Source organism: Lepisma saccharinum, chromosome 6, assembly GCF_977018435.1.
Source record: "Lepisma saccharinum chromosome 6, izLepSacc3.1, whole genome shotgun sequence".
Taxonomy (NCBI): domain Eukaryota; kingdom Metazoa; phylum Arthropoda; class Insecta; order Zygentoma; family Lepismatidae; genus Lepisma; species Lepisma saccharinum.
Genome location: NC_139234.1, coordinates 34,616,556 through 34,631,801, shown reverse-complemented (window position 1 = coordinate 34,631,801; position 15,246 = coordinate 34,616,556). Strand labels below are relative to the sequence as shown.

Sequence of the window (15,246 nt, the reverse complement as noted above, 5' to 3'; positions counted from 1 at the left end):
AAGCAACTCCCCCTCCTCCCAGCTAGGAATTTTCACTTCAAGCACTGAGAATAGGTAATATTAATAAAGGAACTCACACGAGAGTCACTTCTGGAGTAATGCATTATAGGATTTAAAAATATACTATTTCTTCAATTACTTAAGTATAAACCTATTTATCTACATGTATGTACTGCCAGATAAACATTTTGGTATCCACAAAACTATTCCTTGCTTTACAATTGTTCGAAAGTTCATCAGAAAGTAAAGTTGTACCAGTTTTATGCTTTTCCTTTATTCCTGATTTTGATTTCAGTCTCTTCGTTTGAAATTGCCATTCCTGCAGAAAATAATTGCAAACACCAAATATTGTAAAGTTTCATCTGTGTACAGCTGATGTATTATTTTAATCAATCTTTTTACCGAGTAAAGAGCATTCATGTCCTGCCCCATGGCCATGCAGTCTAAGGTGCAAGCTTTGGTTCCAGCTACGGGAAGCATGCAGGATGGAGTGTTCTGGGGGGAAGGAAGCATACAACTTTCCTCTTGAGATTTCATGCTGCATATGGGACTGGTGGCCACCCACCATCATGAGGAAACTGAGGAGCTACGAATCAGTGGCATAACCAGATCATAGAAAACCTACAACAAGTGGGAGTTCATTGTGTTGACCACACATCACTTCATAACTGGTTGGATGATTGGTAGGCCAGCAGTTATAGGTACGCACTGGCCCTCATGGGCTGTTGCACTGATTAAATAGCATTCATATCCAATTGTATTCTTAGAGTGGCATTGCATTGTTTGCAGGAGCCAGTGGGAGTAGGAGTATTCTAACTTTTTCAAATGCAATGTATTTGGAAGCCTGAGCTTTGGAGCTTATATTAATTCAATTTTTATTTCATTGTTCTAATGTGGCCACGGTGGCTCAGTCGGTAACGTGTCTGACTACCATGCTAAAGGTCCCAGGTTTGATCCCCGGCTGCTTCAAATCTGGAAACTTTTTTAATGTTGGAAGCAGCCCAAACAACATGGGTACCTGAGGAAAACCCTGGAGGGTCAAGGTATGACCGATGTACCAATTTCCATTTACCATTACCATCGGTCCTCCGCACTTCCCCCAAGATCTCATTTTTCTGTTGAGAAAAGGACAGTCATCTCAAATGAACCAGCATTCTTTCCCATGAAGCCCTGCATATATATATTTGATTACCACATCTACTTCAAGACAAATAATCCAGTGGGTTCCCGCAATAAACTCTGATATCCATCCAGTCCACATTCGGCTCATGTCACCATCAATTCACGCTCGGCTTGATGATTGAAATTTAGAAAAGCAGGGGGGACCGACGGTGACATGCAGCTAATCACGGAACTTCAGGCATTTTAAAATTTAAAACCCCCAACGAGACTCTCGCCCTCGTCCTGAATAACAATCCTCTGTTCTCAAGGGAGAATGAAGCTGTCCAGGCTCAGAATTAAAACAATAGTTCTGCACATAACAGACTGAAACAGAGGACATTACTTACGCAAGCATGCTGGCCAGTCTGGCTCATTGACAGTGAAGTGACAAGGGTAAATAGTAAGGAATTTAGACCCCCGACCTCGCTCGAAAATATATCTCTCCACTGTGAAAGTTAAGAGCTAGAAAACACATCAGTTAACCAAGTGTCAAAAGGAAAGTGCTCACTGTGAAGTTATTAGAGACTTAAATTTAATTAGAGCCAGATACTTCTTCGGCCTTCAATTAACCTATGAACAAGGTTCCATTGTTGATCCGTGCAAGGCTATCATCCCTTCTCTCATCCCCCTCAGTGTAAACATGACCACGTGTGGGAGGAGTTAAAAAGTGCAACGACCAATAGAGAAGAACAATTCCTCCCCGGAGCAGCGTACTCGGGGAATCAAGGGTGAAGGAAGAACTTCAAGAAACACTCTCACATCAGCACCTTTACATATCGGAGAGGAAAATATTTCCTCCTCACTTGACGAAACACTCTCGCATCAGCACCTTTACATATCGGAGAGAAAATTATTTCCTCCTCACTTGACAAAACACTCTCACATCAGCACCTTTACATATCGGAGGAAAATATTTCCTCCTCACTTGACAAAGTTTGGAATCTTAGCATTAAACTCAGTTTTCAATCAGACTTTTTAACTTAAGAAATGGTGCGTACGTAAAGACTAGTGTTTGTGTGCAACGCTGGCCATCAGCGGCATCCGCTGCTAACTTGTTTTGACCCAGTGCCCTATGGGTAAGTGATTGTATTTTGTCTGCAAGGCATGTGGAGAAGGGAGGCGAGGCGTTGTAAGTATTTCAACTACAGCCCATTAAATACTATTGCATAACATGTTTCAGTGTTCTGATTTCTTCTTGTCATAATAATTTTTGCTTGCATTGGCTTGTGATCGAAGACCAACGTATTAGGAACTTATGCGTCCTTCTCCGTTGGCCGAGCTCTGGGCCGTTAACACAAACAACCTCCCCATGTCTTAAATATTTTGGTACATTTATTTCTAGGGTTTTCTCAATGTAATTAAAAATTCATGCCTAATGCCAAATAGACCCGAACACCACCCATTCCATTATAAAGGTGGTCAGGAGCATGATGCTGATCACATCAGCCCCCTCACGACCGGATCAAGAAAGTGTGGGGCGTTATCCCCACACCCCCTATATGCCTTTATGGTGGTGCTAAGCACAGGGGAGCACTTTACTTTTTTTTTTTTTTTTTTTAATGAATTATGGTGCTGTGAACTCTGGTTGACATTGCTTATGATGTGGACGCGTTCCTCACTAGTGGAAGCTTCATCATTACATCACAAAGGCAATTCAGAAAACATTTCAAGAAGTGTGAAGCACAATCTCAGAATGCAATTCTGCGTGCTGTGAAAAACATCCGTGAGACAGCTAATGCCAACAAGAAATCTTCACCTGGACGACTTCGAATGTCTCGTAGTACAGAGAACATTTAATGCCTGGCGAACAGTCGAGCAATATCCCAACCTTAACAGTCACTGCTGAGCACTAAAATGACATGTGGATCATGTTTTTCGTTCCCTAAATGAGGTGACTGAATCTTACAAAATGTGGATGCAAAGAGATGGTGCCAATAGTCATACAGGATTAGTGCCAATAAGAACGCTTCAAGACCATTTCCCAGGTCACCTCATTTCCAGATTCAGCGATGTCAATTGGCCATCCAGATCACCAGATGTAGCCCCACACAACTATACTTTCTGTAGGGCTACCTAAAAGAAAGGGTGTACACCACAATACCCTAAAGAACTGCTCAACTGAAGGGAAACATCAAGAGGAAGATAAGAGGTCATTCTGGTCGATTTGCTGCACCGCAGTATGGACAGTATAGCTTCGAGAGCACAAGAATGTTCTCAAGGTTGTACCCATCTATGGAATGTTATATTCAAATGATGAACAGTGCTGTAAACTCCTGTATCTTAGTTATGTATACACAGTGCTTAATAAATGTGATTCTTCCATTCCTAGAAATGTGCATTTGAAATGTGTCCCATCAATATGTACTACCCTGTATTTAAAAATCAGAACTATTTCTTTTCTTTCTTTCAATTTTGGTTATTTTATGGCACATAACTACATTTAAAAGCAACAATGAGCTGAATGAAGAACTGAAAGAATGGAAGAAGGGACAAGGACAATTATACATCAATGCCTTATCAAAGCTTTGTAGAACGTAAATTAGTACATTCTTTACCTTCTGTTTCTGTACACTATTTATTTGATGACAACTCAGCTCCACGCACCCGACGAAGGGGTGGAAAGGTGAAAATTCTTCAGATAATGTGAATGAATTGAAGCATGGAAATGGTCACTAGTATGAAAATCTGTGCCTACTTTCCAACTTTCCACACAAAATTCAACACACAGATTATCAGATACTGATGCTTCATTTATTGCACACATATTGTTTACATTTGATTGTACGATAACAGACACTTCTGGATTGTAACGATTTTATTGTAAGTCAATGGTTTCGTTACAACCCAGAACTTCCCATAACTGTACATGTATAGGAGACCCATCATTTGGAACTGTCAAGTTATTATAAATCCATCCATTCTAAAAAATTATTTCACAAAGTATCTATTCTATCTTGGCCCCACATGTTATTGACAATTAAAATGTCAAAGTTGAAGACCAATCAAAAGGGAATTTAAATGGAAGATCTGTATTTCTTGCAATTTATACACCAACAAGATTATTTAATTATTAATTATGAGCAACATCAACACCCAATAAATTTAATAACCTCTTTCTAAATCACTAGCAACAAACAGGCTAATCAATAACCATACTTTGACATACAGTATGATGTCGAAACAAAATTCCAAGTGTCTTCAAATAGACAAATGCACAGGGTGGGTCATCACAACATCCATGAAACATTCTTGCTGGACACCCAATGAATTCTTCTGGATGGACACCTGAACATCCAATATGCCTACTGGATATTCTTAGATATCTGTAGGATGTATCCGTAAAATTCCCAATATGTCATACAGGAAGTGATATAATCAGAACTACGTTCCAGCTGCCTTTAATCCCCTAGGTAGCTAATGAGCTCCAGGACACTTTATGCATTGGCATTGTCAGAAAAAAATTCCATAGAAAGAGATTACCCACCCCAATAATCCAATCTTGTTTACAAAAAAAAACAACCCTTTATAATGGAAACAACACCTTTTTAATTAAAATACTTTACATGCATAAAATCTGTACAAATACACAATGCTAAAAAAGATTTTATTGTATTACCATTCACATCCTTTGCCAAGTATTCTTCTACATGAAACAACAAATTAAAAACGCTGCATAGAAACACTTGAACTTTAAAATGGAATTTCAATTTTATGCTTTTCAGGACTAACAAACTTTTACGTGAAATATAAAACCCATGAAAATATTATATGTTGTTTTATTGAGACCCTGAAATTATAATGTATAACACAGAAAAAAGTATAATCTTGGATTGATTAACTGATTTGGTTTATTTTACTTTGCTTTTCTGTCACTTTTGGCTAATCGCGAAGATGAGGATGAGTGATGAAGGGACACACAAAGAACACCCATGCCCAGGTCAGGATTCAAACCCAGGACCTCTGGTATCGTAGCTTGGTATGATAACCACTCTGCCATGGAGGCCAACATGAAATCTAGGAATGTAAAGTACTTATAAGAGATGTAAGAAAAAACAAACACACACAGAGTGGGTGAGTCAGAGAGTGAGTATGTGTGTGCACGCAGAGTTGTTGAACCATATTGGACAGTGGTTCCGATTCCACTTTCAACTACAGGTCCAGTCCCCAATTATCCTATCTGAGCATAAAGTACACTTAAAAACAGAACTTACAGGAATACATAAAACAATATATTCTCGAATTCCAATTCACCACGTATACAGATTATCACAGAAGTTGATACTTAGTCACTTCAAATTATAAATCTATGAGGATATGAGTTTTGGTCTCCTTTCTGGACAGCATTGTCTGCTTCATCAGCACACGGCAAAGAAAGGGGAATAACATCAGAGATCCAATGTACAGTTTATATGGTATAGGACGAGTTGAACCAAATGGACAAAACCATAATCCTCTTCTGGTTCCATCCCTTATATGATGAGAAACACCAGCTGCCACCACCATCCATGCTAACTGTTCAATAAATCTTGATTTGTAGTAGTAACCCATACACAACAGCATACTCCAAACCCCTAATATCAGGGTAGTGCAGTGGAGAAAGGGTCTATGGTCCAAATGCATAGCATCCTGTAAGAAAATAAATATTTATGCCGACAATGAAATAACTTTCAAGTAGTTCTCGATCTTCATCTATTTATACTAAGGCTGAGCTGATACTTCGCTGAACTGATCGATTCAGTTATTCTTTATTGAAGGGCAAGGTTCAGCCTGTGGCTGTTCTGCCACCTAACCCCAATACTGAATATGCTTATTGATTACCACTGATACCGATACTAAACACTTCCATTCTAAAGTTGTTCAGAATATTTATAAATGTTAATATAATACATAAGTATAAGTACAGTCCATTGTAACTATACACTATCAATCTACCTGGATTTTGCTTAAAAATATTCATGACACACTGGTATACAGAGAGGGGGGGGGGGGGGGGGTGATAGGGCTACAGCCCTCCCAAAATTTTTAGAAAATCAACATTTTCAAATGAAAGCAATAAAGAACTCTGGAAAAACCAAAGTGGTGCCTAATACAGCACCTTCAAATGATTCCCCATTTCAATTTTTGTCTTTGAACAACCTTTAAGACGAAGGTCATAAATGATAATTTTGAAATATTAGTAGTGTATCCCGCTTCCTCTAGAATGAAGGTTACCTTTAGAATTCCAATTCCCTCCAATAAAAAATCCTGCATATGCCAGTGATGAGAGACTCAAAATATTTGTAGTTTAATAAATAATTTTCATAAACCACTTGTATCATGCACAGTTAGCTCAAAATTAATGAAAATTGTATATTTTTTCATAATATCTAGGATATGTAGATCGACAAACTGTTGCACAGCTGTTTGTACACAATGAAAGGTGTCAGAACTTCAGAAAGGTATTATCTGGTAGTGACCATTACATTTGCTTAGTACCATGATGCACCAGTCATATCTGTCCATTTGCTTAAGCTATTGATATCTCGATAATTAGAAGAGCTGTAAAAATAAACTCTGGTGGATTGAGAGACCAACCAAATAGCATAAATTAACTCAATCCATGTCTGGCCATGAGACAACAATTGATATGAAGTGATATTTTGATATCTCAGAAACTAATTTTCTAACGTTAAACATCTTGCAAATATTTTTTCTGGTATGTACGTATTTCTTATATTTAAGAATTATTTCTCTAGTAGTTTACGGTTATTACAAGCACATAAACACAATTTTCAATGTAATGTTTTAGAAGAACACAAGCTCCCTTTTGTTGAAGGGAAACATTACATAAAAAAAAAATGTGTTTATGTGCTTGTAAGAACCTTAATTATAAGAGAAATAAGTCTTTCAAATAGAAGTTTAGCTCGACAAATATATGTTTGACGTAACAAGATTAACCCTTGACACAATTTTCTCACAACTCTTTGGAATAACTAAAATAAAGCATCATTGGTCGTTCCATACCAAACCATCTCAGCAAACGAACATACTTTATCCCCCCAAATGAACATACACCTTTTTTTAGATATTGAAGGTCAAAAGTCACATCAGGTGACCTCGAAATGAAAATGCCAATCTTTTCATACTAGACTATTTCTTATTGAAACTACGCTCCCTTATCTTCAAAACAAGCAAAAAATGAAAGTTATACCATAACTAGAAGAAAAGTTATGAATTGTTTTTGTTGATCTTGTAAGCCAAAATTTGACAAAGTTGGCAACCCTGCTGTATGAACACCGTGTATCACTGTATAATAAAATTTTACACATGTATGTTATTTGATATCCTCAATCATCCTCCCAAATATCATGAAAATTTGAGATAGTTCATTTTTTGGTGATGATTTGGCATGTCCAGTGAGTACATACACCACAAGTGAATTGACTGAACACAAACACTTTTATGTGACAATCATTTCTTGATTTTCTAATACATTTTAAGTTTAAAGAGGGTGTAATTATTAAAAATGTAAACTTTATTATGCTTTTGTAAAAGATGAAGACCCATTTCACAACTTGTGATTACTATAGTAATCTTCTTAAATTATAATAATAATGACCTTTCCAGTGCAAGGAGAATACATTATCTTATTTTTAACATATTGTAATCTTTCACTTGACATTTGCAATGCAACACGAAATCATCAATATGCCAAATATATGATCAAAACATGTGACTGTCTTCTACAGTCCCAAATAACCAATATTCACTTTATTTCTATTGTACACATGTTTATAAAATTAACAGGGAACCAATGAGATCAAGAACGTTGTATCAACGTCAATATTTTTAAAGATGATGTTGATTTTGATTCATTGTTGTTGCTTAAGATGATTGATTTAAAATGTCGGTAATACTTCGATCTAGTGAAAACGGATTTCTTCAATTTTACAGAAGAAACTACTTACGGAAATTAGTTTCTGTAGCATTATCAAAGTTCGTCAATGTATTTTCTTTCATTGTGTTATAGCTTTTAGCGCAAATTAATGTTTTTTTCTTGAAAAATGAATTTTTAACTATGTTTGCCTAACTTAACGGAACCTAACCTAACCTTACCGTGAATGGTTTTTGGGGCTATGCATGAATGATTTTGGGACTATCCGTGAATGATTTTGGGACTATCCGTGAATGGTTTTTGGGGCTATGCGTGAATGGTTTCTGGGGCTATGCATGAATGGTTTCTGGGGCTATGCGTGAATGGTTTCTGGGGCTATGCGTGAATGGTTTTTGGGGCTATCCGTGAATGGTTTCTGGGGCTATGTGTGAATGGTTTCTGGGGCTATGTGTGAATGGTTTCTGGGGCTATCCGCTATTATTTTCGTGAGAAAAGCATAATTCCACCCTAAAGAATGTTCCGCAATGCAGAATAGGGGGGCTATGCGTGAATGGTTTCTGGGGCTATCTGCTATTATTTTTGTGAGGAAAGCATAATTCCACCCTAAAGAATGTTCCGCAATGCAGAATACGTAAGTAAGAATCTTAAAAAGGACGAAATAAATGAGTTATAGGTGTTTTCACGAGATCGAAGTGGTAATAAAATGTCTTGTGTTAAAAGATTGCAAATGAGTTTATCGAAATATTTAAAGAGAAATAATACTTTTAGATGTTGAATTATGTTCTTTTAATTCTTGCAAAGTAAGTAATGACATTATGGAAACCCAGTTGAGTGCTGCGGGGCTGCAATTGGTTGGCAGCTAGTATGATGGGTAGTGCCAATGCTATCAAGAAATCGAAAAAATCTTCGCTAGCATATGTCATAGAAATCTAATGAGAGAGCTAATTTAAATGGAACTTTATTTACTGAAATTGCAGACAAAAATTCAGAGTTCCTAATATTGGTTTTATTTTACTTCACATTTGTACTTCTTCTTATAAGGTGCTACAGCTCTTTATGGGCTTTGGCCTGCTCAATTACATCCTTTTATTCTTCTCTACTCAACACACATTTCTTCCAGTTCTGTGTCTTCAGTTTTCTTATGTCATTTCTGACATCGTCTATCCATCTGGTTTTGGGCCTTCCTTGTGATCTTGCAGCAATAGGTCTCCAATTGTAAATTTGTTTCACAATTCTTTCTTCGGGCATTCTTTCAATATGACCCAACCAGCTCAATCTTTGTGTTTTGATAAATCTTCTTATATTCTTACTCTTTACTAATGTTTCAAGCTCTTCGTTTGTTTTTATTCGCCATATATTATTAGATTGTCTCGTTGGGCCATATATTTTCCTTAATATCTTTCTTTCAAATATCATTAGTTTTCGAATTATATCTTCTTTCAGCACATATGTAACCACAGGTCTTATTATGGATTTATACAGCTTTAATTTTATTTTTCTGGAAACTAGTTTGGATTGGAATATCCTCTTATTCGCATAAAATGCTCTATTTCCAGCTGCAATCCTTTCTTTAATTTCTTCTTCGATTTCATTGTTTCCATTTACCATTGACCCGAGATATTTAAATGACTGTACCTGCTCTATGTGCATTGTATCTATATCCTCTTTTTGTTGTTGGATTTTTCTTCTTGTACATCTCATATACTTTGTCTTTTTTTCGTTCACTATTAGTCCATATTTCATTGCCTGTTGCTTTAGTTTCACTAGTGAGTCCACCATTGATTGCTTAGTTCTTGTAGTAATTACTATATCGTCTGCATATGCACAGATCTGTCTTAATCTTGTTGAAATGTTTCCTCTGATTTCCAACTTCTGAATTATTTCATCCATGACTATGCTAAATAAAGTTGCTGATAATGGGTCTCCTTGTTTTACTCCTCTATTTATTGCAAATTTCTGACTAAAATCATTGTTTCCTTTTACTACTGCTGTAGTGTTTTGTAATGTCAACTTTATTAATCTTATTAGTTTGTTTGGGACATTAATTTTCTTTAGACATGTAGGAATTATATTTCTATTTACTGAGTCAAATGCTTGCATAAAATCGATAAATATGTTATGCAATTCAATATTATATTCATAACATTTTTCATATATTTGTCGCAGTATGAATATATTATCAACTGTAGCTCTATTTGGTCTAAATCCCATTTGATATTCACCCAATTTGTTTTCTGTAATTTCAGAGATTCTATTTTGTAGAAGAATTGCAAAGATTTTGTATGCGACATTCAGAAGCGTAATTGGTCTGTAGTTATTACACTGCAACCTGTCTCCTTTTTTAAAGATTGGGCAAATGATACCATGTAGCCATTCTTGTGGCATTTCCTCTTTATTCCATATGTTGAGTATCAGATTATAAATTTTATTCCTTATCATATATCCTCCGTGTCTTATCAGTTCTGCTGTGATATTATCTGAACCAGGTGACTTATTCATTTTTAAGGATTTTATGATTTTATTTACCTCCTCATATGTTGGTATTGGAATTTCAGTATCATTTTCCAATTTTTCGGGTATTTCATCTTCATACGGTACGTGTTCCCAATTTAATAATTCCTGAAAGTACTCTTTCCAACGGAGTAATACTTTTTCTTTCTCAGATATTACTTCTCCAGATGCATCTTTACATAATGAAGTTGCATGAGTGTAGTTCCTTACATGAGATGTCACAGCCTTAAAAAAATTTCTTGAATCCTTTCTTCTATGGTATTCCTCAATCTCTTTGATTCTATCATTTATCCATTCTTTTTTCTTCTTTCTGCATACAATGTTGGCAATTCTCCTTTTATTCTCATATTGTTCACAATTTGCCCTTGTGTGTCTCTGTAAACATCTTTGTCGTGCAGCATTTTTCTGATTTATTACCATTTTACATTCATTATCCCACCATTCATTCCTTGGTTTACCATCTTGCTTTTGTATTACTTCAGTTGCTGTTTTCAGAATAGCTTCTTTGAGTTGTTTCCAATCTTCATTTATATCTTGGGTATCAATAATGTTTTCCAAATTTTGACTCATTTCTTTGTTTGTTTGTTTGATTACTGCCTTGACCAAAAAATGATCCGAATCACAATTCAGACCCCTCATTGTTTTTACATCCTGCACCATTTCCTTTTTATGTTCGTTTACTAAAACATGGTCAATTTGGTTGGTAGTTTTCCCATCTGGGGACACCCAGGTACCTTTATGTATCTTTTTATGTTCATACTGTGTACTCATTACAGTCATATTATTTGCAATAGCATAGTTACATACTAATTCTCCATTATTATTGGTTATCTCATGCAATGTATGTTTACCTGTTACTTCTTTAAATGCATCCTCTTTTCCTATTTTTGCATTTAAATCTCCCAACAGGACTATCAGGTCATGTCTCGGGGTTTTATCTTGCACTACTTGCAGTTCTTCATAAAACTTATCTTTAATGTCGTCATCTTTCTCTTCTGTTGGAGCATACACGTTTATAAATGTCACATTACAGAACCTTCCCTTCACTCTAAGTTTAGATATTCTTTCACTACACGGTTCAAATCCTAGTACATGTTTTACCATTTCTCTCTTTACTAGGAATCCAGTTCCATGCTGACCCGTAGTTTCTTTACAACTATAATACACAGAGTATTTATCTTTCTTGATTTCTCCTTGCCCTTTCCATCTTACTTCCTGTAATGCGACTATCTGCAACTTTGTTGCTAAGACTTGGTCAGCTATTTCTTGCATTTTTCCAGGTTTTAGCATAGTCATGATATTCCATGTTCCTACACAGATTATATCTTTCTTATTCCTTTTCATATGCCTAGGTCGTTTTCCATTAATCCATCCGGCTTTCTGTAATTGAGCTTTTTTAGCGGAAGGTTATTTTTATGAGACCAGGGTGCTGGCCTAGTGCTCAACCCCCATTTCTTTGGAGGACCAGGATTTTCTGTTAGGGTTTACTCCCTTAGCTGATAACACCCAGTTTAGGTGCTGGATACTTGCCTTCACCCTCCTCCGTCTGCTACAGCATCGGGCCGCCGAAGCGGGCCGTATGATCTTTTTTGCCGCATTGCCCAGGGGTCACGCGGCTAACAGCCTTCGGGGACGTGGAGGTAGGATTTGTTGGTAGTATTGGTAGTTGTTATACCCAATGGCGTTCCTCAGTATTTACAGAGTGCTCATATCAGCATCTGAACACTCCCTGAGACCATACCAACCTTTGACATTTGTACTACTTTTAGCAAATCACGAAGATACGTATGAATAAACACTCACAAAGAACACTCATCCCCAGACTGGGATTCAAACTCGTGATCCCTGGCATCGTAGCATGCTGTGCACGGAGGTCAGCCAGAGATTCTAGGAAATAAATGTGACTATTAAAATTTCGATGCCTGTCATCTTTACCACTTTTTTCTTTTTAATAGAATTGATGTTTAAATCTGGCGTGGGACAGCTAAGTTGTTTAAATTTTAATTTAATATTGTATAGTACTTTGGAAAACGTATATAATAATGCTCTAATCTGACTCATCTTCACTCACTACCCTTCCGTTCACACAACATCAGCCACTTCACCTCACTAAAAAGAAAAAAACACATCAATCAGAGACACTGAGTTGAACACGGTATTCTTGCCTTGCTTTGTTTATAATTTGCAACCTCGGCATGGCAGATGGTACATCAACAACCGGTGTTACTATGACGACACCCTGGAGGCGAGATAAACCTCAAAGCCACCAAAAGTTACAAGAAACCCCCAATCCAAACTCCTTCCTTCCCAAACCAAACAAACATCAAGTTTCCCTCTCTCTCTGTTTCTTGCACGTCTTCCTCAGTAGCTCTAGGAGCACAAGCTGGAGGGTTACTGTTCTAAAGGGACATGGTAACTTTCAATTGGACTATATTTTCCCTCGGATAACTAAAATATTTATTTTAGGTGGACTTTATAATTTCAAAGATGACCCACAATTTTGAGAACACCCTGTATATTTCAAAGATGCGATTGAATGGGGTGAGCACCTTTCTCCCACTTCCCAAAGTTAGGATATTCAAAAGTAATCCAGAGAAATTCCCAAAACTGTAATTTTTACAAATTAAGTGAAACTGCCCCTTGTAGGTCATGCAAATGGTGAAGCTTTCCTGCCTTTATTCATTTATGACCATTCAAGCTCAGGATATTCATGAGGATTCCCCGCTGCAAAGAACTCACAAATTAGTACATATAAATCATCAACTGGAAAACACCACAGGTTGTAACAAGTGAATTATGAACTTGAGTGTACAGAATACTATTGTTTATTATTATCCAACTTAAGAAGGAACAAGTGAAAATATTATGCTTAAATATGTACACTGGCATACTCAAAATAAAGCAAAATAACCGGTTTTGTTATCCTGACATGTACCCCAGAATATTATGCTCTGTAGTGTACATTGTACCACGAATCACGTGACATCAGTGATCAGAACGCTACATTTTAAAAGTAGCTTCGCTACAGCTACAGCTACTCTTCCAAAATGTAGCTTCGCTACAGCTACAGCTACATTTACCAAAAAGTAGCTCGCTGCGCTACTCCTGTTGGCTACTCGCTACTTCGCTACTTTTTGCGCTACTTCTGCATAAAAAAATTAAAACAACCATATTGGTATTAAAAAAAATCCCCTACTACTGGTAAATAGATTATGTTATTTGTTATCATGATTCCAGTCATTCGATAATTTTGATAGCAGTGTTTCTTCAGTTACTTATTTTTACTATAGTTTTTGAGAATACCATACCTATGCAAGTGCCATATCAATTCAAATTTGATATATGAATATTGCAATTAGTGTGTTACCCAAATCAATGATTACAACTATACACAAATAAAATTTGGTAGGATTATGTATTTATGTTCACATCAACATATTTTTCTTGAGAATAAATATTTCATTTTTTATAGACTGATATGAAGTCAGCATTTTAAATGAAAAGTACCTGGAGCCCTTTGACTACAAAAGGGCCCCAGGTTCGATACCCAGCGGAGGCACATAGTGGTTAGGATCCAGTCTCGATCAGCTTATCTATGCATAAAATGGACCCAAAACAAAAACTAGGAAAGACGCGAAGTTGGGAGGATGGGATCCTCCTGCCCCTCCATTCTCCACACTGTTCATCACTCATCATTCTTCCTCGTTCTCACAATTAGCCGAAAGTGGCAGAAAGCGACTATAGATAAGAGAATAATTAAATAAACCATTCATCCTCATTGTCATGATTGAGAGAAGTGGAAGAATAGATGAGGAGGTAAACAGAAGAGGACAAATGAATGGTGGTGGACTATATCAAAGCATTCGAAGATTAATATGGGACAGGGATGTACCTATGAAATGCAAGAAGGTAATATATAACACATACTATGAGCCAATAATTATGAATGGAGCAGAGACTTGGACAATGACATAGAGAGACAAAGAAAAGGTGCATTCAGTGGAGATTAAATTTTTAAGGAGTCTTTTGAGGAAGACTAGAAGGGATAGAATAAGAAATGAGGAGATCCGACAGACAATGGGTGTGGCAAAGCTTCAGGACAGAATAGATCAGGCACAGATGAGATGGTTCGGACACATGAAGAGAATGGATGCAGAAAGACTACCAGTAAGAGCTTACAATGCACAAGGAGTGGGAATAAGGCCAAGGGGAAGACCAAGATGTTGGTGGAAAGAGCAGATAGTGGAGAGTGTTAGGAGACAAGATTGGAACACCTTGGAGAGAGAGAGGAGTTGTGAAAGACCAGGAAAAAATGGAGAGGCTTGACTTCTATGCCGACCCAGCCAGAGGCAGGAAACGGCAAAGTATGATGATGATGATGTCATGATTAGCAAATTTACAGAAAAGAGACGCAAAACTAGGAGAAATACATAAATTTCAAAACTATGTATATTAACTAAAGAAAATTGTCGTTTCTGCAGGAAAGTCAATAACTCGTACATACTTTTTGCAATATGATAAAATTATTGAGGAAACTGTCGTGTAAACCTGAGTGTTCTAAACGTATTGTAATTTTAAAATTTGTGAACAAATACTATCGCGAAAATAATTGTAATTCCATAGACTCTATCATTCATGTAACAATAATTTCTTGCTGGTGAGATCCTATATACTGACGATGATCAATGCTGTTAACGTAC

The 15,246-nt window shown here is 36.7% G+C and overlaps 1 protein-coding gene across 3 annotated transcripts in view; it reads right to left on the bottom strand.

The window, feature by feature from the left end:
- Positions 1-5,067: 5,067 nt before the first annotated feature.
- LOC145988679 (transmembrane protein 267) overlaps positions 5,068-15,246 on the bottom strand; it is a 29,339-nt gene continuing 19,160 nt past the window's right edge. For all 3 annotated transcript variants that reach the window (XM_083123754.1, XM_083123752.1, XM_083123753.1), the window contains exon 3: positions 5,068-5,787. In XM_083123754.1, coding sequence (XP_082979880.1) covers positions 5,458-5,787 — 330 coding nt within the window. In that variant the 3' untranslated portion in view covers positions 5,068-5,457. The remainder of the gene's footprint in view (positions 5,788-15,246) is intronic.